General features: G+C 47.5%; 1 protein-coding gene across 2 annotated transcripts in view; it reads left to right on the forward strand.

The window, feature by feature from the left end:
• The window catches only part of HABP4 (hyaluronan binding protein 4), a 563,622-nt gene that overhangs the window by 497,922 nt on the left and 49,482 nt on the right, over positions 1–16,218 (forward strand). For both annotated transcript variants that reach the window (XM_044059342.1, XM_044059340.1), the window contains one exon: positions 1,579–1,782. In XM_044059342.1, coding sequence (XP_043915277.1) covers positions 1,579–1,782 — 204 coding nt within the window. The remainder of the gene's footprint in view (positions 1–1,578; positions 1,783–16,218) is intronic.

Here is a 16,218-nt window from a genome sequence, read left to right on the forward strand (position 1 = left end):
TATAACATTGCATTGCTTCTTGCAGGCCCTGCAGAAATTCCAGTGCCATGTTATCACCATAAGTTGTACTGGAGAATCTCCGTTTTATAGTTGCTTGCTGCTCTGCTACTGCAAGAACCATTTCAGCACTTGGATAAATAGACATATTTTCAATGATCCCCTCCTCCTCCTCTGCCTAATCAGTACCAAACCGTTTTACAATGTATCTTGACCAGTTTTTGTTGAGAAGTAGCAGTGATATTTGATTATGGCTTTCCTGGAATGCTCTTTAAGGCACCCACTTTTGCACACACAAGTGCTTTTACTTTTTATCTTTCATAGTGACTTAGGTCGGGCAACAGTCTTAAAAAGTAGACTTCCCCTGCTGGTCTTTAATTTTTAGCTAGTCATGTAATAAATACTTGTTGCTTTTAAAGAGAAGTTTATTATAGAGGGAGCAGTTTCCGTAGCTTTATGTAATTAGCATTTGTTACCCAGGTTAGTCCCACTGTGCTAGTAGCTTCTCTTCAGGTAAGACCGGAGATATTTATACTATTAAGGTAAATTTGGCCAGGGCATTGGAGCTTCCCCTACTCTTCAGGAGGTGCCATGGTATCTTCACCTGAGCTACCACTAACTCTGGCGGTTGGGGCTTATATTTAATGCCACATCCGAAGGATGGCGCACTGAGTGCAGCACCCCATTATACTGCACTGTCCGACAATCTACCTACCTGTGACAGTAGTTTGGTTCTGTTTTTCATAGTCTTCACCACTATTTTGTTTCTGCTTGCATCATTTAACTCTGTTCTTATACAGCAGCATGTTGCTGTATCTTTTTCCCTTCTGTCATATAAAAGATCAGCCTTGGTTTACCCAAGGAATGTTATTGTCCACGGACTTCTGCAAACTCACATTTCTGCCACATCTTTATCTTCAAACTTGTCCCATCCCAAGATGGAACTTGCCACAACATGCCCTGTAGGCATTGAAGGTTTTCTCCTTAGTGTAAAAGAATATTACTCTGGATGCACTTTAGAAGTTGCCATTATTTCCTCATGTGGAGCTATGAAGTTATCAGTGGTGCCACGAGTCTGTAGATAAAATCCTATTCTTTCACAGTTCAAATGTTCATGTGAAGTATAAATGGTAAACTGTTCAGAACCTAATTTATTTGTTGAACTGAGTTTTGTAAGTCCCAGATTAAATAGTTTGTAACAACTGCTACAGACTGCACAGTGTTTTATTCATCTGGCTGTGAACTTTCATGAGTAAGCAGTTTTTTCAGTGAGAATATATTTGCATCAATTCCAAGTTGATATGAATAAGTTTACTTAGCTGTACTAAATTTGTCGGATGTCAGTGCAGTTGTGTTGCCAGTCATATAAGCTTTTAAGACCATCTTACAGTAGCTTGTTTGTAGCTCAGTTTTGGAGTTAATATAAATGTAATCACGTTTAGATGCCTAGAGGCATCACTATGAACCTAGTGAAACACCCGAAAGCATCACAAGGGTTAGACTTCATATGTGGTAATTACTCTTGTCTGTACCTTTTTCTTCATGTTGCTGCATTGCTAATGGGTTTAATTTTAAAAACAGGGCCTGAAGATTGAAGATGAAGATGATGATGAGGATGGTGACCATCACTACCTCCGAAGACCAGTTAATGACATTACTTCCCAACTCGATATTAACTTTGGCAGCTTGTCACGTCCTGGAAGAGGTGGCAGAGGCAGAGGTCGTGGAGGTAGAGGAAGAGACAGGAGGGTTGCAGAAACTAGACCAGAAATTCTGCCAGAACTGGTAAGATCTTGTTTTCTGTTTAAATGCAAATACTGTGATTTAATGTACTGTGTTTTGCTTTTGATATGTGGCTGTGACACCGCCCAAAATAGTATCTAATACAACACCGCCCAAAATAGTATCTAATACAAAAAGTAGAGAAAGTGTGGAAAGAATGGCAAAAAATGTAAAACACCACTATCTCAAACTTCAGAATACTCCACAGCTATACGGAAAAGCAAATTAATACAAAAATACTATACTGTTAATCACATTCAGATTAATAGTAAACATCCCTGAAAAATTGATGAGCCTTTAACGAAACCTTAATCCTGGCCAAAAGTTTAAACCTAACTCCTCTCCTGATAACTCACAACTTGAAACTGCAGTAGAATTCAACTCTTATTTCAGATAGTGTCCCCAACATCTAATCCCAACCCTTCCCAGCAGCCACATCACCACATCCACTATTACCCTCAAACCTGTGCCTATATCCAATAAAAAAACTACTCTTAAACCATACTCTTCAGCTGATGGCCTAAGCCAGTATCATTGTCTATCCTGTATCAGTCCATAGAAATAAGTCAATCTGGGAATCTCTCCCTGTTTCTTGGGGGGGGCACAGTATCCCTGTACACAAAGTAGGAAATCAAATCTATATCTTGCCTACTTTAGACCAGCTGTAGTCTTATCACCCCTCTCGAGTACTTGAAAAATGTATTCTGAAACATTTGCTAAATAATCTCCTGCAGGGCGAACTCCTATGCATCACACAGCATGGCTTCAGTCCTACCCATAGTACTAACGTTGCACTTCTAACTTTTTCAGTGTTAGAGATGATGCAAACTAGTCTTCTTTTTTTTCTAGACTTGTCTAAAGCCTTTGACACAGTTTGTCACGCAAACTTCTAGTTAGATGTCCTGACTAGATCTATCTCACTCCACCAACCCTTCTGTGGTTCAGAAGCTGCCTGTTCAGTAAGTCTCAGTCGATAGAATGGCAGTCCTTATTTCCATACCACCAAGTTGCTACCAGTGTAGTAAAAGGATGTTCGTGTTTCACTGTTGCAGTCATCACAGTAGGGTTATCCCTGTCAGGGTAGCCCTCAGTCGGCCCTAATACCAGAGGCTTAGTATTTGTCAGTTGCGGTCTGTTCAGGACTAGACCTTCTTCCATCCAAGTGCCCGCTAGACCATCCCTCAAAAGGAAGGGGAAAAAAGCATGCTTCTCCTTCAGAAAGTACCCAGACTGGCAGGCCTTTATGGCCTTACAGGCTACCGCTCTACGTCCACAATCCCTCCACCTGTACTGAGCCCCAGGCCTCAGACATCAGATTCCTCTTGGAGAGAAGTGGAGAAATTCTCATTCTTCTGAATCCCTTTCATGTACCTCCCAGCTGCCTTCTCCCCTGGGATATGGCTCCCCAGAGGAAAAATCTGTTGACCTAGACTCCTCAGCAGAGGATTTAATTTTTGGGGAAACTTACTAAAATGAAGGAACACTTCAAGTGGGAATCATCTGAAATGACTGAAGTACAAAAAAGTATGACCTCATTCACATAGATTCCCCAACTCCTACTGCTATTCCGCCCCTTCTACCTGCTTTGGATGCCTTCTCAACAGCATCCTTGAACCTGGGCTCGCAGCCCCAGCCCCACGCAGACCTGACAGGTTTTTATAAAGTCTCAGACTGCTAAGTTTCTAATTAAGTGTCCTGCTGACCCTGCCACCGTTTCCATTTCTGCTGACAAGGCTTCAAAACTGCAACCTTAAACCACCCTCCTACCTGTTGACAGACAGCAAAACCATGGAACATTTAGGTAAGAAAATTTATACGTCTGCTACTCTGGCTTTCAGACACACATGGCTAAATATGCTTTATCCCTTTTGGAGAACATCCCAAAGGAATTTTACGACTCCCCTGATTTTGTTGCCAAAGCTTCACTGTCTTCCCTAGTTGCCCTTACTTTGCAGGTTACCAAGCACTTTATCAAGTTATCAAGTGCAGTTACGATGCTGCTGAGGGCTCCGCCAGGTCAGAAGAATCAACGCCTCCAACCTCTCCCAGATGACATTAGAGCCAAGCTGATTGATGCTGCTTTGGACAATATAGTCCTGTTTCGAACAAAAGTGGCACTTAAGTCTTTACAGCAAAAGGGGAAAGAGATGCAGAATTTAAAACACCTGGTTTCTCCTATTCCAAAATTCCATAGGAATTAAACAGCCAAAACACAGTATCACAAAGCGCTCACACCCTGCTGCCTCCACAAGGCCTAGGAAAGCCTCTAGGAAGTAATCCACTCCTACCAGGGCCTCCCCATCTCCTCGCCAGAGGCTGTCCTTTCAAGACTGGGCAAGGTAGCATGTGATTACTTGCCAAACTTAGGACTCCCACCTTCTCCCTGTATCCTCTGTCTATGCATCTCTCACTGTCTCCCAAGTGTGGAGAATTATCACTTCAGACAAATGGGTACTTTCTAAATGGAAAACTTGTGATGTTCTTTGTGTTTCATTACACCTGGGTTATCCTGCTGGCAGGCTACCCCCAGTCAGCCTGAATTCCAAAGTCTTGGTCCGGCGTCTGTTGCTGTTGCCTCTTCTTTGCAGTCAGTGTGCCAGGGGTATAAAAGATGCAGCAGACGCCATTTTCTTCAGTCTTTCTTGCCACGTGGTGCCCGAAGCACAAGCAGTTCGCAAGTGCCGGTCGGCAGACTCCTGAGATTTTCGTGTTCGAATTTCGGATCCAAAGTCTACATTAAAAGCTAAGTACCCCGTTGGGGAAACCTTTTTCTTGCTCCAGACCGATGTCAGAAAGTTAATAATTGTATTTCTTGTGGAAAGCAAATACCTCATAAGGACTTTCATTCTTACTGTGTTCCTTGCCTAGGCCCTGACCATGACATTGCTAGTTGTCGGTTTTGTGCTAGATTTAACCAACGCACTGTTAAGCGTCGGCACGATTTTGCTATACACTATTTTGGCAGAAGATTTAATTATACGATGTCGGATAGCCACCCGACTACCAGAATTCACAAGAAACGCAAAGAACAAGACAGGTATCAGAGGTCCAAAACTGACCAGGCTTCTTCTAAGCCAGTCGCCGGTTCTCAGTGAGGCACCTTCGCAGTCCCTGACTCCCACTACTTTAGACCGGCAGGCCGCTATAGACTCCCACGTGGAGTTGCCTAGGCCGCTGGAGGCTCAAGGTATTGCACCTTCGGAGACTATTCCCTTAGATGGGTCCGGAGCCGCTGAGCAGGCATCTGCTTCTGAGGATGTTTTCAGACCAACTCAATTATACATTAAAACTACTTCAGCTTCAAAGGCAAAGACTAAAGCACCCTTAAAGACAAAGAAACAAGTACCACAGCCTCATGAACAGGCCTCCATGCCCAAAAAACAGATGCTGAAAATGGCCGAAGACTTAATTATTTTGATCAGTGGTTCCCATCCCCCCACCTGATAAAAGGCCTAGGCAAGAGACAGAATATGAATCTTCAGATCTGGTTTCCATTTCATCTGATTCCTCTTCTGATCAGGAATACTCTCTTCCTTCCTATGAGGATTCTGATGCTGAAGAATCTGTCCCCTGCTGAATAATCTGTCCCTTCAGCCTCTTCTCCTGAGGATTACTCTTTTGGGGAAAACCTTGCATACCACGAAGGAGCATTTCCACTTTTGGAGAGCCAAGATTTTTCAGAATCTAAGAAAAGGCTCAGACTTCCTTCTACCACAACACAGGCCCCTAGCTATTCCATCTGTTAGACATTGTTAATGATGTATTTTCAGAGTCCAGTCTGACCCCTGACTCCTTACCTCCAACTCCTGTTAAGCCGGACAAGGTACTACAGGGTTCCAGACTCTCATAAATTCCTTTTTAAAAACCCTGCTGCTAACCCAGAAACTATCTCTCATGGTCCCAAAGGGGTCAATGCTTCCGCTGCAAAAAATCCTACCCCCTCTGAAAGGGATTCTGGGGCATTTGACAGATGGGGAAAAAAAGATTTACACTTCCGCTACCTTGGTTATAAGGGCTTTCAGTTTCATATGCTCAAATATCAGCAATATTATGTCACTGCTTAAACAGAAAATGTTGACAAATTCTGAATGTGCAGAAAATAAAGAAATGCAGGATTTATTGCATGCAGCTGAGCAAGTTGGCAAGCATACTTTGCAGTGTGGTTTTGATTCTTTGGAGGCCTCCTGCTGAGCCACTGTTACGGGTTCTGTCATCAGGAGGCATGCTTGGTTAAAGGAACAGTGTCTCTCTGATCATGTCAAAGCAAAATTATTAGATGTCCCATTACAGCATGGTACTTTGTTTGGTGTTAAAGCAGAAGAGGTGTTAAAGAAAATGGAGGACAAAGCTAAATCTATGCAAACTGTTAAGGGTTTCTTACAGGTTCAGCATCCAAGATTTAGCAGACACTGGCCTACAAAGAATTGGTCCTTTCCAGTGTCAGACCACAAAGGGGCAGATATAGATGCCCAAGAGGCAGATCCCAGCTCCAAGGTTCGTACAGGTCTAAACAATGGGGTGCTTCTACCTCCAAAAGTGGAGAAGACAAATCACAGCCATACAGGAAACAGTCCCAATGACTTCCCCCCTGACTGCACCAAGCACTTATCTTCTGGCAGCACCTTTAGGGGGAAAACTAGCACTTTTTTCTCAAAACTGGCACATAATAACCCAGGACAAATGGGTCCTAGACAGTGTCACAGGGCTACAAGTTTCACTTCAATACCCTGCCAAGGACAAACGGTTGGCCAGACCTGCCAAAACATCAATGGGCAGAGGCACAAAAGCAAGTCTCATCCCTCATGGACATGAGGGCCATTCAACAAGTACCAGAGCAAGAGCAGGGACAAGGATTTTTTTCAAGACTGTTCTTGGTGCCAAGAAAGGAAGAGACCTGGAGACCAATACTGGACCTATCTATTCTAAATTTCGGGATATACCAAAATTCAAAATGTTAACTCTACAGCAACTTCTGCCCATGCTGGGCAAGAAGGCTTGGCTTGTGACTTTAGACCTAAAAGAGGCATACCTGCATGTCCCAATCAGACAAACCTGCAGAAGATACCTCGGATTCAAAGCTGGTTCTATGCATTACCAATTCTCTGCACTGTCCTTTGGCTTATCTACTGCGCCCAGGGTCTTCACAAAGTGCCTGGCACCAGTAATTGCATTCTGCAGACAGAGGAATACAAATATATCCTTACTTGAACGACTGCCTCATTCAAGCAGAGAACAAGGACATTCTACTACAGCATCTGGCGTTTGTAAAGAGATTTCTAACGGGCCTAGGGTACACAGTCAACGAAAAGAAATCAAAACTAGTACCCTCGAGAGAGAATATTCCTGAGTGCAGGCTTAAATACAACTGCCCAGATGGCTTATCTCACACCAGACAAAGGCAACTGACTACCTATTTCAACCTGTTGGCAACAAAGGCCCAGTTACCTGCAAGAAAATTTCTGCAGGCTTTGGGCTTCATGATATCCTGCATTCTCCTAATTCCATATGTGAGACTGCATATGAGGAAACTTCAGTGGTACCTAAAAAGTGTTTGGACTCAACATTGCCACAGCCTGGAAACAATAGATCTGAAGTAGGAGATTCATTTGTCTGCAACCTGTGGGTTATGGATCCGATATCGGATCCGAACCGGCATGGTTTTCCAGCTATGGATCCGAGCTCTCAGCTCCTCTCCTCACCCATAATGCCCTGCTCTCCCTACATGACCTCAGATCTAGTTTGCCGCGCTGGTGACCAGATTGGATTTCAGAGCTCTTCAGCTAAGTGTTTGTTATTCTCTTTGCAAGTGTTAAATTTAAAATTTTTAGTTAGTTTTGTGTGAAAGTGTTAGGTTCCCCATCCTTAAAGCTTAAAGTTAAAAGTTTTAATAACTTTTTATAACTTTTATTTATCCCTCCCCTCGCTGGTGCGTAGTGTGCGTTTGGGCCTGTGTTTCTTTGGCTAGTTAGCACTTATTTTAAAAAAAAAAAAAAGTAGAAGTATCCTTAGGATGTCTGAAGCCCCTAAGGCTTTCTTTTCGAAGTGTTCCGAGTGTGGCCATAAGCTTTCTCCTGCTGATGGCCACACTCGGTGCGCCGATGCCTTGGGGTTGAACACCTCACTTCTGGATGTTCCATTTGTGCAGGGTTCAACCCCAGGGCATTGAAGGAGCGGAGGTCGAAGCTGGTCCTGGCAGGACTTTTGCCCCCGGACACGGCTTCGGCTACCGCTCCTTCAGGGGGTACCATGTCTTCGGTTCCCTCCTCTCTGGCTCCCCCTCCTCCACCTGGGACTCAACCTACCTCTAGTGGTTTGGAGGAGAGGGAAGCAAGAAAAAAGGACCGGAGGGAGAAGCACCATAAGCGGCGGGCCGAGACCTCTGTTTCGGCCCCGCCTGCCAAGCGGGCTTCTCCTCCAGCCTCCTTGTCTGCTGGTTCTCCCCCTCCTCGGCTCCGGTCTCCAGTGTGCTTCTCACCGGGACCGGAGGAGGAGGAGACCAGATCTCAAGCAGCTTCGGAGCCGGGGGTGGGTCGGCGCCGATGGTACTGGGTACTTCGGATCCGACCCTGCCCTCGAGTGCTTCGGATCCGACCTTCGGATCCGGGGGGATCAGTGTTCCTTCGGCGCCGTCTGTGTCGGAGCGCACTGCCCCCTCTGATCCGAATGCCTCTGCGCCGGCTCCGATCCACTCTTCGGATCCGAGGGGGAGCAGATTATCGGATCCTTTGGTCGAGGTTGGCTCCCCCTCGGCTTTTGATGTAGTGGAGAGGGCCCTGTTAAGGGTTTCCGGACCCCCGGCACTTGCTTTGTCTCCTTCCCGTGCTCTGTCTGCACTGGGCCAGGCTTCCACCATCCGGCCACTGGGACAGCCCGCTCCTTTGCCCCAAGTTCCATTGGAACATGACACCGCTTGCGAGGGGTCCTCGGACAGCCCCCCTGAGGATGCACCTTGCAAGCATACGTGTAAAAGGAGGCGACACTGATTTGGAGGAAGGGGAAGGCTCCCCAAGATCACCCCCCGAGGATGTCTCCTTTGGAGACATCATGGAAATGCTTCACATAAGGGGGGGTGGTCTGCCCCCAAGTCTTCCTCGGACGAGTCCGTGTTCTTGGAGGCATTTGAAGCGGGCCGTCTACCTCTTAGGTGTCCCCTCCTGCCGACCCCCTGGTGGACCCAATTACCGCCAGGTTGTGGAAGGATCCGGACACCGTGGAGCCAATCCCCAAAAAGCCAGACCGCATCCTTAGTCCCCTGGCAGACCGTGCCCACTGGAGCAAGGGGCCTCCGGTAGATGCCATGTTGACGGCTGCAGCCACCAAGAGGGAACTTGCCCAGGAGAGTCCCTCAGTCCATCCTCCGAGCAAGGAGTCTCGGATGATGGACCGCTTGGGGAAGCGAATGTTTAGTTCAGCGACCTTTTCAGTGAGGGCGCTAAACTACTTGGCACATGTGATCAGGATGCAGCACGATCTTATCAAGGAATACGCTGCATCCCCCCCAGAGTCCATGTTGGAGGAGGACAAACTGTTGCACTCCACCCGTATGGCCACTCTCAGTTCCGTGACTAATACCTCTATGCGGTTACTGTCCCATGCTACGGAGGGAGCCGCTAGAGCTGCAGGGGTAGGCCTAGTTACTAGACGTCAGGCCTGGCTCCGACATTGCGATTTCACGGAGCCCTTCAAGGCGTGATTCGCGAATGCTCCCTTCGATGGTTCTGCCCTTTTTGGCAAAACTGTTCGCGAAACTTTGACCCAGAGCGAGAAGGATGGGAAGACGCTGTCTGCCGTCGGAATCTGCTTCTCTGTGCCCCAGAGGCCCTATTCTAGGAATCAAAAGGGCCAAAAGAAGATGTGGTTCCGGAAGTCGCAGCAGTCCCAACCCGCTCCGGACAACCAGTCCTTCCGTGGCAGAGGAGGACAGGGAGGACGCCGCCCCAGGGGCAGAGGGGCTCCCAGGAACTTCGGGTCCAGAGAACCTTTCTCTGAAAGGCCCGCGCAGCAGCCCTGAAGGGTTGCCCGGCTGCTCCACTCTGGAGGCAGTCGGGGGACGTTTTTCGGAGCACCTAGCGGCATGGGAGTCCATAACATCAGACCGCTGGGTCCTCCATCATATCCAGAGGATACCTCATTCCATTTCATCACATCCCAAAATTGAAGTCCCTCCCCGACGTTCCACCCGGTCAGTGGGAGGTCGCTTTGGCAGAAATTGGCCATCTGCTGAAGAAAAGAGCCATCCAGCCCGTCCCCCCCAGACCAGATCGGATCAGGGTTCTACTCCAGGTTCTTTTTAGTGCCAAAAAAGACGGGGGACCTAAGACCAATATTAGACCTGTCACTCTTAAACCTGGCAGTTCCCAAGGAGAAGTTCCGAATGGTTACCTTGCAGTCCATTCTCCCCCTTCTGGGAGAAAATCACTGGATGTGCTCTATATAAGGATGCGTACTACCACATTCTAATGGACAGACGCTCCAGAAGGTTTCTTCGCTTCCGATTGGGAGCCAGTCATTACCAATTCAGGGTCCTTCCCTTTGGTCTCACCACAGCCCCCAGGGTGTTCACCAAAGTATTAGCAGTGGTAGCGGCCCACCTGAGGCTTCAGGGGGTACAGGTCTTCCCATACCTGGACGACTGGCTCCTCACCGCCCCAACAAGGCATCTACTGTTATTGGCGCGAGATTCCTTTCTCCATCTAGCTCCCCGCCTGGGCCTCACAATGAATGCAGAAAAGTCCAACCTAGCCCCTACGCAATTCATAGATTTTATAGGTGCCAGGTTAGACACGAGACAGTTAAGAGCCTTCCTCACTGCGGACAGAGTTCAGAATCTGCAGCTCCAGGTGCGGGCCATCCTCCACTCCAGCTCAGTTCCGGCGGAGTTGGTCCTGAGGGCTCTAGGGTCCATGGCAGCAGCGATAGCTCTTCTTCCTCTCGCCAGGTTCAATATGCGGGTCCTTCAATGGGCACTCCTAGTTCAGTGGTCTTATCTTGCTCTTCCTATGCATCATCCCATTGCGATCAGCAAGGCTTGCAAGCAGTCCCTTCTGTGGTGGCTCCACTCACAAGATCTCCACGGAGGCCGCCCCTTTTGTGCTTCTCCCCCTCTCGCCACGCTGACCACGGACGCCTCCCGCCTCGGGTGGGGGGGGGGGCATTTTGCAGGCCGGACGGTCCAAGGCACGTGGAACGATTCAGAGACCTTACTGCATATCAATGTTCTAGAGATGGGAGCAGTGCTCTTAGCATTGCAAGCACTACAGGCCTTTCTTCCCTTGGGAACTATTGCAATTCAGTCGGACAACATGTCTGTCGTCTGGTACATCAACAAACGGGGGAACCAGGTCTTACCCTCTTTGTCGAGAAGCCATGAGAGTGTGGGAATGGGCAATCTCCACCAACCGCTTTCTCATCGCAACGCATATTCCGGGTCGGTCCAACATCCTTGCGGACAAACTGTCGCACCATTCTCTCCCCTTACGAGTGGTCTCTCAATGCTCAAGTAGCGAAACGCATCTTCGCACGGTGGGGAACTCCTTGTTGCGATCTTTTTGCGTCTCCCTCAAACACCAAGTGCGACAGTTTTTTCGCTCTAATCCCTCCTCCCGGAGATACCCCAAGAGACGCTCTGGTGCATGCTTGGCCCCCCGGTCTTCTTTATGCTTACCCCCCTTTGCCTCTGATGCTCCAAGTTCTTCAGAAAGCCTCTCGGTTGGGGTGCAGAATGATTCTCATTGCCCCATTCTGGCCTCGACAGATCTGGTTCCCTTTCCTAAGGTCTCACTCAGTGAATCCACCTTGGATTCTAGATCCCATTCCGGATCTGATATCTCGCCCGTCCTAACTATCAACCCCGAATCTGGACAACCTGAAGCTAACTGCTTGGCTGCTCCAGTTCCACTCCTAATCAGGACTCCCGGTATTTCGTCTCCAGTTAAGGCCATCCTGGTAGCGGCTCATAAACCATCTACCAGGAAAGTTTACCGCAGCAAGTGGAAACGGTTCTCCATTTGGGTGGAGCGGCAAGGTCTAGACCCCTTCACAGTTCCCCTTCCTCTGGTGCTTGACTTCCTAACCACTCTTTTTAATGATGGTGCCAGCAGTTCCACGGTCAAAGTGCAACTTGCGGCAATTTCTCACTATCATATTGGTCAAGACTCCAGTCCACTGATGTCTGCCAAATTGTGTAAGATTTTCCTAAAAGGTACTTTTCTCCTTAGACCCCCTGTAAAGCAAGTGGTTCCTCCTTGGGACCTTTCATTGGATGTTCTTCAAGGATGCATCTGCAGTCCTAACATATGGGTTGTCCTGCCTCAGGCAGCCCTTCGGTCGGCCGGATTCCAAAGTCTGGGTCTGGCCTCGGCTGATGTCGCACTTCACCCGACGTCATAGCTGCTGTGAATTGGGTATAAAGGCATCAGCCGACGCCATTTTCCTCAGTCTTTCTTGCCGCACAGTGCCCGAAGCAGAAGCTGTTCGCAAGTGCCGGTCGGTCAGATCCAGAGATTTCTACTACCGAAGACTTCTAAAAAGCTAAGTACCCCGTTGGGGGCTCTTTCTTGCCTCAGCCGATGTCAGAAAAAGTAAATAATTGTTTAACTTGTGGGAAACAAATACCTCATAAGGATTTCCACTCTTACTGCCTTCCTTGCTTAGGCCCAGACCACGACATATCAGCTTGTCTAGCCTGTGCTTCCTTCAACCGACGGACACTTAGACGTCGGTCGGAGTTTGCTGAGGAGTTTTTTGGTCCCGCTTTTGCTTACAAAATGCCGTCGGAGACTCCGACTTCACAATTAACTAAAAAGCGTAAGGAAAAGGACAGACACTCGCGGTTTCGGCCGAAACCACGGATAAGCCAACCGCGAGTGTCTCTGTTTCGGCTGAAAAGAGTCCTCGGTTCTTCGGCCGAAAGCTTACCTCCGATAGCAGAGGCCTCACACAGCATGGCTGAATCCGCTACTGAAATTACCCCTGCTGTAGCAGGCACCCAGGATTTATCAGATACTATTCCTTTAGACATATCTACTCCTGCACGTGGAGCTGCTAGGCCCCCTGCATCTATGTCTATCAAGGCTTTTTCTAGGGCTAAAGCAGCTAGATATTCTAAGGCCTTGCCTGCTAAAACCCCCTCACACAGGCCTACCTCCAGTTCCCAGATGCTCAGCTTGGCTGAGGATCTCATTTCTTTGATCAGGGGATCCCAACCTCACCCAGACAGGGCCTCTCAACCCCCTCCAGAGAAGAGGCCTAGAGCAGAGCCCCCGGATCCTGTTTCTACAGACTATTCCTCGGATGATTCAGAAAACTCAGGTCCTCCTGAAGGCCCATATTCTCCTTATAAGGATTCTGATGCAGAAGACTCCATCCCTTCTGCCTCTCCTCCTGAGGAATTTTCTTTTGGGGAAACCTTACATGCTATGAGAGCATTTTCAATGGCAAGGCCAGGATTTTTCAGATTCAAGGAAAAGGCTAAGAACCTTTTTACATTTACCACAGCATCGGCCTTTAGCCATTCCTCCAGTACTTACAGTTGTTGAGAGCATTTTCAATGGCAAGGCCAGGATTTTTCAGATTCAAGGAAAAGGCTAAGAACCTTTTTACATTTACCACAGCATCGGCCTTTAGCCATTCCTCCAGTACTTACAGTTGTTGATGATGCTTATAATGATGCCTGTACTGCCCCTGACTCTCTTCCCCCGGCCCCTGCCAAGCCCGACAGATATTACAGGGTCCCGGACACACACTTTCACTTGTATAAGGCTTCTATTGCAGATCCTGAAACCATTTCACAGGGCCCCAAAGCTGTAGCAGCTGCCTCTGCCAAAAAACCCCTCCCCTCTGAAAGAGAATCTAGAGCATTAGAGAGATGGGGTAAAAAAGTTTATACTTCTGCTACTCTTTTGGCTAGGGCCTTAAACTGTCAATTCCACATGATTCAGTATCAGGAATTTTTGTTAGACCAGCTAAATAAAAAACTGTCCTCTCCTGAACCTATAGACCGTAAGTCCCTTCAGGATTTGGTACATAACACTCAGCAGGTCAGTAATCATTCCTTAAAATGCGGCTTTGATGCACTGGAGGCTTCCTTTAGATCAGCTATGACTGGAACAGTGATTAGAAGGTATGCCTGGTTAAAAGAGCAATCCTTACCAGACCATGTAAAGTCAAAGCTTCTAGATGCTCCCATGGAGAAACAAAGTTTGTTTGGCTCCCCTGCACAGCAAGTGCTAAAGAAGGTGGAAGAAAAAGCAAAATCTGTCCAAACAGTCGAGGATTTCTTACAGGTCCAGCCTCCGAGGTTTAGTAGAAATTGGCCTTCGAAGAATTGGTCCTTTCCAGACACCTCCAGAGCACAGAGGCAGAAATAGGCGCCCAAGAGGCAGAGGTCAATCCAGAGGTGCCTACAGGGGACGTCAGTGGCAGCCTAACAACCAGAGAAGTACTGCCACAGATTCAGCTACGACCACTCCCACAGGACAGACAGTGACTTGACTCTGATACCGCCTACCAGGGAACAACTGCAAGCACCCTTAGGCGGAAAGCTTGCCTTATTTTCCATAAACTGGCATTATATTACAGGAGACCAATGGATTTTACAGACAATAGACAAAGGCTACAGGTTTCACTTCCACACTCTACCAAAAGAGAGGAATGCCAAACCTACCACCAAACCAAAAAACAAACGCTCTAGCACAAATCAACCACCTACTAAGGATGAGAGCTATAGAAAAGGTACCGCCTATGGAACAAGGGCAAGGATTTTACTCCAGACTTTTCCTGGTACCAAGGAAAGAAAACCAATGGAGACCTATTCTCGACCTGTCCGCTCTGAACACATCTCATTGTTCCAAAATTCAAAATGCTGACCTTACAGCAACTTCTTCCCATGCTGGGCAAGGAGTCTTGGCTGGTGACTATCTCAAGGAGGCATACCTGCACGTCCCTATACGACCAGATTGCAGAAGATACCTCAGATTTCTTGCAGGATCAGAGCATTATCAATTCTCAGCATTGCCCTTTGGCTTATCTACTGCGCCCAGAGTATTCACGAAATGCCTGGCATCAGTAATTGCTCATTGCAGGCTTCAGGGAATTCAGATTTATCCATACCTGGACGCCTGCCTAATACAAGCGGACAACAAGACCAAATTAACAAAAGATTTGGAAAAGGTTATACATCTACTGCAAGCCCTGGGATACACAGTCAACATGAAAAAGTCAAGGCTGGTACCATCCCAAAGGATAACATTCTTGGGTGCAGAACTGGACACATCAAATCAAATGGCATTTCTCACAGCAGAAAAGCAAAAGCAACTACCACTCTTATTTCATGGCATTAACGCAGAACCAGCTTACAGCAAGGAAAGTCCTGCAAGCCCTGGGTTACATGGCATCCTGTATAATATTGATTCCACATGCCAGGCTACATATGAAGAAGTTGCAATGGTACCTAAGGAATGTATGGTCTCAACACAAGCACAGTCTAGAAGCCCAGATTCCAATAATTCCATGCCTGAAACAAGAATTCCTGTGGTGGGCTCAGGCCTGTCAGTTGAACAGAGGTCTGCCCTTCCACAAACCTCACTCAAGCCAGACTTATCACCACGGACGCCTCAGACCTAGGCTGGGGGGCTCACATGGTGGACAAGTGTATACAAGGCCTATGGACACAAGACCAGCTGAACCTACATATAAATCAAAAAGAGATGCTGGCAGTGAAACAGGCACTTCAGACATTCAGACCCTTTCTTCAACAGGGTCATTTGCTGATAAGGACGGACAACACCACAGTCATCTGGTATATCAACAAACAGGGAGGCACACACTCATATCCTCTATGCCGGATGGCAGTGGACCTGTGGAATGTGGCACTGAACCACAACATTCAACTACAGGCCAAATTTGTGCCAGGAAAAGAAAATTCACTAGCAGACACCTTAAGCAGAACTACCACGGATGCCCACGAATGGATGCTGCATCCAGACATCTTCAAAACCATTACAAAGAAATGGGGACTACCAGAAATAGACCTGTTCGCATCCCCACACAACCACCAATTGAGGAAATTCTGCACAAGGACATACCACCCACTAGCTTGGAAGGTGGACGCCCTATCCTTCAGTTGGGAAAACCTGACAGCATATGCATTCCCACCTCTTCCTTTGATGCACAAAGTGCTACTGAAGATCAAAGATCACCCAAGAATCATCCTGATAGCTCCAGATTGGCCGAGGCAGCATTGGTACCCGCTACTGAGGAGTATGTCTCGGACACACGCATGACCTCTACCTCTAGTTCCTTTACTGCTAACACAGAACAACTACAAGATCCTGCATCCAAACTTGAAAACACTACAGCTAGCTGCTTGGAATATTACATAAAGCAAAATAACCCAGACTTATCTCAGAGGGTTAAAGACATTATCCTGGAGGCTCGCAG

Source organism: Protopterus annectens, chromosome 17.part0 (assembly GCF_019279795.1).
Source record: "Protopterus annectens isolate FY-2018-M chromosome 17.part0, PAN1.0, whole genome shotgun sequence".
NCBI lineage: Eukaryota > Metazoa > Chordata > Ceratodontiformes > Protopteridae > Protopterus > Protopterus annectens.